This window comes from Centrocercus urophasianus, unplaced genomic scaffold (genome assembly GCF_019232065.1).
Source record: "Centrocercus urophasianus isolate 14NV4802_14NV808 unplaced genomic scaffold, USGS_Curo_1.0 seq_1256, whole genome shotgun sequence".
NCBI classification, from domain to species: domain Eukaryota; kingdom Metazoa; phylum Chordata; class Aves; order Galliformes; family Phasianidae; genus Centrocercus; species Centrocercus urophasianus.
In genome coordinates, this window is record NW_024884427.1 from 8,437 (window position 1) to 18,081 (window position 9,645).

The window sequence follows — 9,645 nt, forward strand, 5'->3', positions numbered from 1 at the left end:
GAGAGAGGAATTCGGGACCGCAGCCCCAGCAGCAGCCTGGAGGTCTGCAGACAGCAGGGAGCTCTGCAGCTGTGCGAGGCTCCTTCTGGGGCTCAATGCTATGGGATTCTCCAATGCAGAACCAAAATATGGCAGGTGTGCGACGCGTAACTTAACTCCAGCCAGCCAGTTTGGTGACAGAGATACATGCTAACGTGGGATAGAAAAGCACGCGGCGGTAACTGGGGTAAGAGTGAGCCAAACACTTCAAAAGCAAAACCCCCAAAATCTGCTAAGGAAAAAAAAAAAAAAGAAAAAAAGAAGCTCAATTTCCAGATCTAGACAAAAATCTCACTTGTCTACCAGTCGGTTTAGGCTATGGAACAAGATGTTGCTACTAATTCAGCACCTCCGTATTAGATACTCTATTACTAAATGTACTGCATAAATATTAATACAAAGAACATTTAGCTCTGCTTAACTGTTAATTATTGAAGAGGTGTGCATTACTGTAATTAACGCTGTATGATCTGCATCACTTTCCCTTACCTATGAGATTATTTTCCTGTTTCTTCCTTCAAGGGGACATTAAAGAGGAGCCAGCCTCTCCTTACACTCATTCTTCAGTTCCCTTTTTCACTCCGTTAGATCTGATTAATGCCTAATCAGACAAGCAATGCTACTTGAAGAACGGACAGCCTTTAGCACATTCCTATGGCAACAGTAATATACTGTACTGACACACGTGATGGAAGGGCGCTGTGACTGCAGCAGGAGGCTCCTTCTCAGCCTCCGTGTAAAAATGACCATCTTCAGCCAAGAGAGAAAGCTGCCCGGTGCCGATCCTCCGCTCGCTGCTCAGCCCGCCTGGGTTTGTGCTAAGAGAGGAGGAATGATGTACAGAAAGCGAAACAACAAAAAAAGGCACAACATATTCACGAGCGTGGGAAGGAGTCCGCCGCGTCACCGTCCCCCAAATCCTCCCTGTCTCTCGCTCGATTCCAAGTCTTCATCATGCAAAGGTGCCTAAAAACGAGACCGACCAAATCCCGGGTTTGGTCTTGATTGTAGCACTACTGCGGAACGAGTCCAACCGTTACACCAGCGTGATTTCCACGTCCTCAATCTTCTCTGTTGGCCGGCGGTGCTGCTGCTGCGTTGGGGGTGGAGGAGCTGCTCGCACCTGCAACAGCCACAACCACCACAAAACTCAGCGTTTCTGAGCTCACACGGAGGTGCAGCCCTGTGCTCAGCCCTTGACTCGATGCCAACATGCAGACCGTGGATGGAAGGTGAACAGGGAGGGGGAAAAGCCCAGCCCCTCCACCTGCACCAATGGACCTCGTGGTGCTCAGCCACAGGGTGGGCTTTGGACACCACACCTGTACCTTACATGGGCTGGCAGTGGCAGGAATGCCGTGAGGAACAAGCAGCTTACTTATATTTAATCAACTGCTGACCTCAGTGGCATATACCTGAAATCCAGTGCTATTTTTATGCTCTGCCACATCAACTCCTTTCCCACTGCTTCTGATGGAGCACTAACAGAAGCTTTAGCGGTGCCTCGTGGAGGACTTTTATCACATGTTGTCAGAATGCACCACAGTGACTTGCTATGAAGAACATGAACTGTGAGGATGAACACCACAACCTCACAAAAAGCTTCACAATGCTTTCAAAACGAAACGTATTTAAAATGCAGCGCTGAGAAATGCTTTAAATTGAGACATGCGACTGCTGTAGTATATTATACATGTCATAGAAATGTATATTACTCACAAAGTCAGTTCAAATCTACAAAATGAAAGAGCTGAATCAGTCATTTCACCAGAGACTGAGATCACTTCCAACTCCTCTGTTCCACCCTTCAATATTTAATGATGCAGTGATGTAGCTGCCTTGGGTATCGCAGTGAATAAAGCTAACTCGCTGACTGCTGGAATATTCTGAATATTCATTCATTCTAAACAAAGCTTCTCCTGCAATTTCATTCATTAAAAATGCTAGGAGAATACAAACATTACATCTTAGTGCAGTTTGGTGCAGGACTTTGCAAGTGCCCATCCTTAATTCAGAATTAATCCTAGCAGATGCAAGATTTGCAAGACTGAAGTGATGAAATGTTGCCCCTCCTTTTCTGGCTAGATGTCCCCGTCTAGGCAGCAAAGGCAGCACAAAAGATAGGGGACATCACTCTTAAGTAGTTTGAATTCAAAATCCTTAAGTCAAGCGGTCTGGAAATAAATGTAACCCCAAAATGTAACTGCATGTGATGTCCAACTGCAGCCAGCACGTGGTGTGGCTGGGAACTCAGCCTCTGGATAAAAAGCAATGGTACAAATCATACCATTAAACTGTTCTGACACTTATTCCCCAGCTCTTCTGTCGTTCTGCACAGCAGTAATTCATGTGGCAACAACAGAAGTAATCTCCCAAAGCCTGCTGTAAGTTTGTTGACTGACGCCTACAGAAGAGATGTAAAATCCTCCTCCCAGGATAGATTTCACCATCCGTGAAAAGAGGCGTGAAGGTATGACAACCATAAAGGCAGATACAGAAGGGCAGCTTAGATAAAAAGGGGACAGATAAGATTCAAGGTCACCTGTAAACCCAGCCAGGACTCACTGTTTGAACAAGAGCAGCTTTGCTTTGTTCCAGTGCCCACTTATCTCAAATAGCTCTCGCTATTCCCATAGCTTTCTCACACATCTGCAGTATTACCAAAGGGGTGTGGACAGACCTTTCCTCACACCATAATTCTGTGACACTGTATTGCTGCAGGCAGCCATGGGATGAGCAGAGCACCCAGAGCCAAACGAGCAGGTGCTGAACCCCAGGGCACAGGAACTGCAGTGCTCTGAGTGCCCCCATCTCCCCAGGCTGGGGATACAAAGACACAAACTGGCCCACAGCATCAACAGAAACCCAGCTCCAAAACTTACAGGTCGCAGTTTGCCATATGAAGTTTCAGGAGGAAGTCGTGGAGGCTGTGAGAACCCAGGGGACTCTGAGCTGAAGCTGTTTTCTGAAAGGGTTAAGCAACAGCAAATCAGTGCTGAGTGGTGGCTACGTACCAGAATGTGAACTGAGCACTCCTCAGTACGTTTTCTTCTCTTGCTCAGGTTCAGGGGGGCTTACAGCTCTCTCAAACTCCTGAAAGGAGGTTGTGGTGAGGGGGAGGTCGGCCTCTGCTCCCAGGTAACAGTGATGAGAGGCGATGGCCTCGTGCCAGGGGAGGGTCAGGTTGGATATTAGGGAGAATTCCTTCTCCAAAAGAGCAGTCAGGCACTGGCACTGCGCAGGGAGCGTGGGGGTCACCATCCCTGAGGATGTCGCAGAGCTGTGGGGAGGTGGCACTGAGGGAGGTGGCACTGAGGGATGTGGCACTGAGGGATGTGGGCAGTGGGCATGGTGGGGATCTGAGAGATCTTTTTTAACCCTAATGATTCCACGATTCATGACATACTGTGAGCCGACTTTGAAGGGGTAATGCACAAAGTATTTTCTCTGCTAGTGGTATGTATTACAATACAAGCAGTGTTTACACAACACTGGTGCCCTTCAGGAGTCTCATTTTGTCTCTGAGTGTGGCTTAGAACCACAGAATGGCTGAGGCTGGAAGGTGACCCATCCAACTGCTGAGCCCAAAGCAGGCTCCACCACAGCACGCAGTCTGGGACCACGTCCTGCTGTGCTCTGAGCATCTCTGAGGATGAAGACTTCATAATCTTTCTGGGTAACCTGCTCCGATGTTTGATCACCTTCTCAACAAAAACACAAAGCAAAATCTTTGTGTGGCATTTTCAGTATTTCAGTTTTTCCTGTTACTTTTTGTCCCTTCATTCCTGAGTACGACCCCACCTCTTTCATCTATTTAACAGAATCCTAGAATTTTGGTTTGGAAGGCACCTTTAATGGTCATCCTGTCCAACTCCCTGCAACGAACTGATAGATCAGGAGGCTGTGGATGCCCCATCCCTGCAGGCATTCAAGGCCAGGCTGGATGTGGCTCTGGGCAGCCTGGGCTGCTGCTTGGCGACCTGCACACAGCAGGGCTTGGAGCTGGATGAGCGCTGTGCTCCTTTGCAACCCAGGCCATGCTGTCATTCCATGATTCTGTGATCACCTTCCTCCCACAGCCTTCTCCTGAGGCTGAACAGTGCCAGTTCTCAGCCTTCCTCTGTATGACAGATCCCTGTGCTGGGCTCGGCCACCACATCAATGCGTCCTACTGCAAAGTGAGCACTGGGCAGAGGAGGCTGCACCTTTCTGAGCAGAGGAGAAGGATCACCTCCAGTCTGCTGCCTGCCCTTCCTACTGCAGCCCAGGAAATGCTTCTTACACTATCACAACACTCACCGTTAGTCGATGGTGACCTGGGGAAGTACTGGGAGCCTCTTTTGTCCGGGCTGTGGAAGGGGCTGGTGGGAGGCTGGTCGTACAGCGGCAGCGGCGGAAGGGTGTGATTCGGCTTTGGGGTGGGGGACACCTGGGAATGGAGAGAGGTGCTGCTGAAAGTCCAGCTCCTTACACACACCGAGGCATGGGAAGCCTTCTGAGGCAACAGCATGCCTGGAACTTTTGTCTAGAGAAAAACTGTTAGAAGTGCCAGGGTCCATTTGAGAAGGAAATGCAAAATAGCAACCCTTAACTCTAACCCGAAAGAGTAACCCTTAACACTGACTCAAATGGTAATTCTTTCACCCTAACCCAAATGGGTAACCCTTTACCCTAAGTCAAATGGTAACCCTTTTACCCTAAGTTAGAAGGGTAACCTTTAACCCTTAACCCTAACTCAAATGGGTAACCCTTAACCCCACCCCAAGTGGGTAATCCTTAACTCTAACCCAAAGGAGCAACCTTTAACCCTGCCCCAAAGGGGAAACCCTTAATCCTGACCCAAAAGGGTGGCCTTTAATCCTTAATAATACCTAATACCTAATGGGTAGCCCTTAACCCTAAGCCAAAAGGGTAACCCTTAACCCTGAACCCACAGTGAGTGCATGTGGTGTCTGTCAAGCTGTGAATGTCTCTCTGGTTACCACCAACAGGCCCAATACTTAAGAGAAGCAAAGCTTGGTCAGAGCAGAGAAGCTCTGAGCACGTCCAGGAATGCAGCTGAATATACTCCTCATTTTTAAGGGTCTCAAAGAATAAAAACAGTGGGACAATGTCAGCAGGACATGTGGAAGCCCAGTGTCCAGCACCACAGATAGAGATGAGAATGTGCCTGATTTTCTAATGAAACGCAAGGTTACAGAACTGCAAGGCAGTAAAAGCATGTGTCAGAAATGACTGTACTACAACATCTGCAGTTCTCCCTCCCAAAAGTTGAGAAGACACAGACCAGAATTAAGCATGAAAACACTACATTAGGGCTATGGGAGCTCCACGGTTCTCTGCTTGCCGGGTTCTGTTTGATGTTTCACTCTGTGCCACGAATTCATTACAAGAAGCAGACAGAATTTTCTCCTTGGCTCATTTCCTTTCCACTCAAATACTTCCCTTTATTCACAAATGTGTTACGTTTGCCAAAACACATCAGTTGCCAATTATTAGGCTGGGTAAGAAGCTAAAAGGTAAGCACTCTTTGTTTTTGCCTTTTTTTAATTGGTTGCTTTTTATCTGCTGAAGAAACAGCAGATCTTCCCAGTCCTGCAAAATCTCCCACATTGGTTGATATCTGCACCACAGTTTTGTAACTTATAGGACATGGACAGCCAAAGAAAAAGCTCCAGATTGCCAGTGTTCACCTAGGAGTGAGAGGGGTTGGTGTGTACAAGTTGGATTTCCTACAGGAAAATGCCCCAAGCAACACCTCCTGTCCTCACATACCTGAATATCTCCAATCCACTGAGTCTCTCCATTTTCTGAGGCTGTCAGCTCTTCAACTAACACCGATGGGAACACCCCAACACGCCCATTGAATTCTCCTTCCCAAAAGCCATCATCATCCTGATTCTCCTTGTTCAAGATGCGAATGATGGCTCCTTCTGGGAAGGACAGCTCGTCATCGGTCTGCCCCTCGTAGTCGTAAAGTGCTTTCACAAAACAGACTGAGGAATGGACAGAGAGAGAAAAAAAGAAGGATAATCAGCACCAGCCTGAGGAAGAGAAGCCAACAAGTATGATATACAAAGCTGCTGAGTCAAACTAGTTTAGTTTTCTCTAGTTTAGTTAATCTACGGGGTAGCCGAGTATGTTATTATGCTGATTCTTGCAATTAGAGAGATGGTTATTAAGAACAGTTGTACTCAAAGGTCAAAAATAAGAAACTCTCACATCTAAATCTGACGTGCAGAAGGCAAGCTTTACTCACTATTTCCTTCTCAATGAACACTCACCACTGGAATCTCCATTCAGGCTGCCCGACACCAGGTCAGCCTCTGTGGAATTGTTGGAGGTGTGGGACCGACTGTCCAGTGCAGCAAGGGACTGCAGCATGCTCAGCAGGCTGCTGGATGTTGGGAACTGCAGGTACTTCTCAGGGACGTAGCCCACCTGGCCAGCTTTATTCCGTGCCTGCAGATCAAGGAGACCAGAGGAGCTCAGCTCTACCTGCCCTGCTCAGGGCTTCTGTCCCACAGCCCGATTTCTAAAAAGTAATATTGAAAGCAGCCTCAGAAAAAGCAATACCTTAACCCAGTCTTCCATATCTCCATCTTCAATCACCTCCAGTACCTCGTGTTCCTCTATGGTCAATTCATCTGGCTGAGAAGCCTGAAAAACGTAACAGGAAAAAGAGAAAATGCAAACGTTTTCTTATGATGTAACATATCTGAACTTGAGGGTTCTTCTGACCGCTTTCTTCACCCTTGGGAACTGATGGAAGCAGCTCGGATACCACCAGCCTGTTGAGCCCAATTTACCTTGGTAGCCCTCATTACTCCACCCTCTGCCTGCAGCTGCCTTTAGTAAGGAAGAGCTGTGATTCACAGCAGCCCCAGCAGCACTAGCAGAGGTAAAGAGCACAAATGTGGCTTTTCAGCAAAGCTGTAACTCAGCATTCCAGGACAAGGAGGCAGGCAGGGCTGTTCTGCATGCTTCAGCTTCACACAGACTGTGGGTTCTGCACTGCAGCTCCATGTTTTTCACAACGACTCATCAGTTGCAGCTCTTATGTGCTCACTGTGTTATTTGTTTTTCTAATCAGACAGAAATTTTAGAGAAAAATAATATCACAAACCTTATAGGAATAAACGACTTTGCAGGTGAGAGGGTAATTTCTAAGAGTACCAGAAGGACTAGAACTGCTGTCATCAAAAACATCCATGCTGTCCTCAAACTCTTCACCTTCTTCTTTCTCTGCATCAGCATTGATCTATTAAAAGCAAGGATGTTCATCAACTTAAATGTGAAGGCAAAGCAGACGTCAAACAAAAATAAATGAAGCAATAATAAAATGAGCCAAGCAACACTTTGCATTTGTTGCCCTTCCTATGCATGGTCTGTATCATAGAATCATGGGATCACTAAGCTTGGAAAAGACCTCTGAGGTCACCAAGTCCAATCTGTCCCAGCTGACATGCACTGTGGAATGAGGTATCGTGTCCATGAAGAGCTGGTTGTGAAACACCTGCTCCGAGTGTGCTAACACGAGAAGGGAGACCAAAATGTCTCTTTCAGTATATTTTGGTTGTCTGTCCTTGAAGATGCAGACATTGAACCACCTCAGGTCTGACCTGGCTGTCCAACTTTGAGGAGCATAAAATAGATGCCAAAATGTCATGAGAATTGCCTACAGAAGGACCCCAGAAAGGCCTCCACTGCTGATTCTGCAATCTACACTCTGTTCCATGCAGGCTGCTATCCAGTGACATTCAGACCAGTAGGAACCAGCAACCCAGAGGCTGGAAGATGCCACAGCCCCTCACACTTTGAAATATCCACTTCCAGGAACCAACTGTGAGCTGTGGACTGTGGATGCCCCATCCCTGCAGGCATTCAAGGCCAGGCTGGATGTGGCTCTGGGCAGCCTGGGCTGCTGGTTGGTGACCTGCACACAGCAGGGCTTGGAGCTGGATGAGCGCTGTGCTCCTCTGCAACCCAGGCCATTCTATGAACTTTTTGGCTCTGCTGTGCTGCACTTCTACTGTAGAAATGTTTCTTAGAAGTGGGCAGTTGGAAGTCACGGCGAAGGCAAAACTAAGCACAAACTCCATAAAAACACCATTCTCTCCTGCTTTTTAAATGAATTCCATATTTACAGTGCATTTGATGTCCTGCAAGCAGCACAAAGGTCTCAATTACATTACGTGTAACAGCAGCGCTGTATTTCCCAGATGGCACTGAAATTCAAAATGATAATCAACTTTTTAGGGGCTGTTAAGAGCAGGAAAAAGAAAGAATTCCTTTCCAAGATTTTACATTTCATTGTTCTATTGGAAAGTCAACCAACGGGACGTGTAAGGAGATACAGCTCCTTCTGAGTACTGCACCATACAGAGGGACCAAACCATCAGGGCTGCCCTCCTTGCCTCCATTGCTTAATTGGAAGTACACTGAGAGCACAAACTGTGACACGAGGACACCAAGAGCTGCCTTTGGAGCACTGACTGCTGCCTGCTTGCTCTTCAAGGCTGAAGTGAAAGTGCTGCTTGTCTCCGGCCACAGTATTTCAACAATGATTGCATCCAATGTAATTTCTGTAGCAGTTCTAAGAATTCCATCTACAGCTTGTCCTTGCCTGGCCTGCCAAGGTCAACAGCAGCTCCTTCTTACACACAGGAGCTTATATAAGTGTAGAAGGGGAATGTGGGAGTCAGCCTGCAACCTCCTGCTGATGGTAGGGGGATGGCATTGGCTGCAGGGCAGAGGGATGGGAGCACCCAATGTGCCCAGCAGGAGCTGGAAGAGGTGGAGAAAAGGGAGAAGAAAGGGAAAACTGCTACTACACACCATTAGCATCCTATCACAGATTTCATGGAAGTCAAATAATAGCTCAAACAGGGCGGTGAGGTCCTGGCAAACTCCTGCCCAAAGCTGTGCTGCCCCATGCCTGGAGGTGCCCACGGCCACGGATGGGACCTTGAGCAGCCCGAGCTGCACCAAGAGGTGCAGTCAGGTATTTAGCACACCTCAAATCACAGAATGGCTCTGGTTGGAGGGGGCCTTGAAGGTCATTCATCCCCCCCATCCAACCCCCACAGCTCAGGCTGCTCAGGGCCCATCCTCAGCTTCAGGCACCTGCAGGGATGGGCACCCACAGCTCTGGGCAGCAGTGCCAGAGCTTCACTGCCCTCTGAGTAAAGAACTTCCTCCTCACATCTGACCTAAATTTCCCCTCTTTTATTTTAAAGCCACTCTCCCTTGTCCTGTCACTGTCAGACCATGTATAAAGTCGCTCCCCCTCTGCTTGGAAGCTCCCTTTAAGTAGTGGGAGGGGATGGGGCCATACCAGGTGTGCAGAGCCGTTGTTGGTCACCGAGGGCAGGCTGGCCCAGCGCTCGTTTTCCAGCTCCTCCATCACCTGGTTCATTGCACTTTTTAGCCACGTATCCACAGAGACCCCGATCTGCTTCAGGAGATCGAGACGGGCTTCTGCTTTCAGCTTAATGATCTGTGGAAACAGAAGGGTGAGAATCAGAAATGGGTCAGGATGACATTTCATTCCTTGCCCCAGATCACACGCTCTCGTTTTATTAAGGGCAGATAACAGGAGGACGA

The 9,645-nt window shown here is 48.0% G+C and overlaps 1 protein-coding gene across 1 annotated transcript; it reads right to left on the minus strand.

Annotated features, from left to right (window-relative positions):
• Nucleotides 1-237: 237 nt before the first annotated feature.
• FCHSD2 (FCH and double SH3 domains 2) lies at nt 238-9,604 on the minus strand. Its single transcript, XM_042811282.1, has 8 exons — nt 9,377-9,604; nt 7,166-7,300; nt 6,616-6,699; nt 6,324-6,501; nt 5,815-6,035; nt 4,339-4,468; nt 2,922-3,004; nt 238-1,162 (listed from the first exon to the last, which is right to left on the minus strand). The coding sequence occupies exons 1-8, from the start codon at nt 9,587-9,589 to the stop codon at nt 1,076-1,078; spliced, it is 1,131 nt and encodes a 376-aa protein (XP_042667216.1). The 5' UTR covers nt 9,590-9,604; the 3' UTR covers nt 238-1,075.
• Between the last annotated feature and the right edge of the window lie 41 nt (nt 9,605-9,645).

Coding starts and splice junctions, on each gene's coding strand:
- FCHSD2 (XM_042811282.1), bottom strand. CDS start 9,589: ATGAAATGTCATCCTGACCCATTTCTGATTCTCACCCTTCTGTTTCCA. Junction 7,301..9,376: donor ACAACGGCTCTGCACACCTG/GTATGGCCCCAT, acceptor TGCTTTTAATAG/ATCAATGCTGATGCAGAGAA. Junction 1,163..2,921: donor CATATGGCAAACTGCGACCT/GTAAGTTTTGGA, acceptor TGGCTGTTGCAG/GTGCGAGCAGCTCCTCCACC.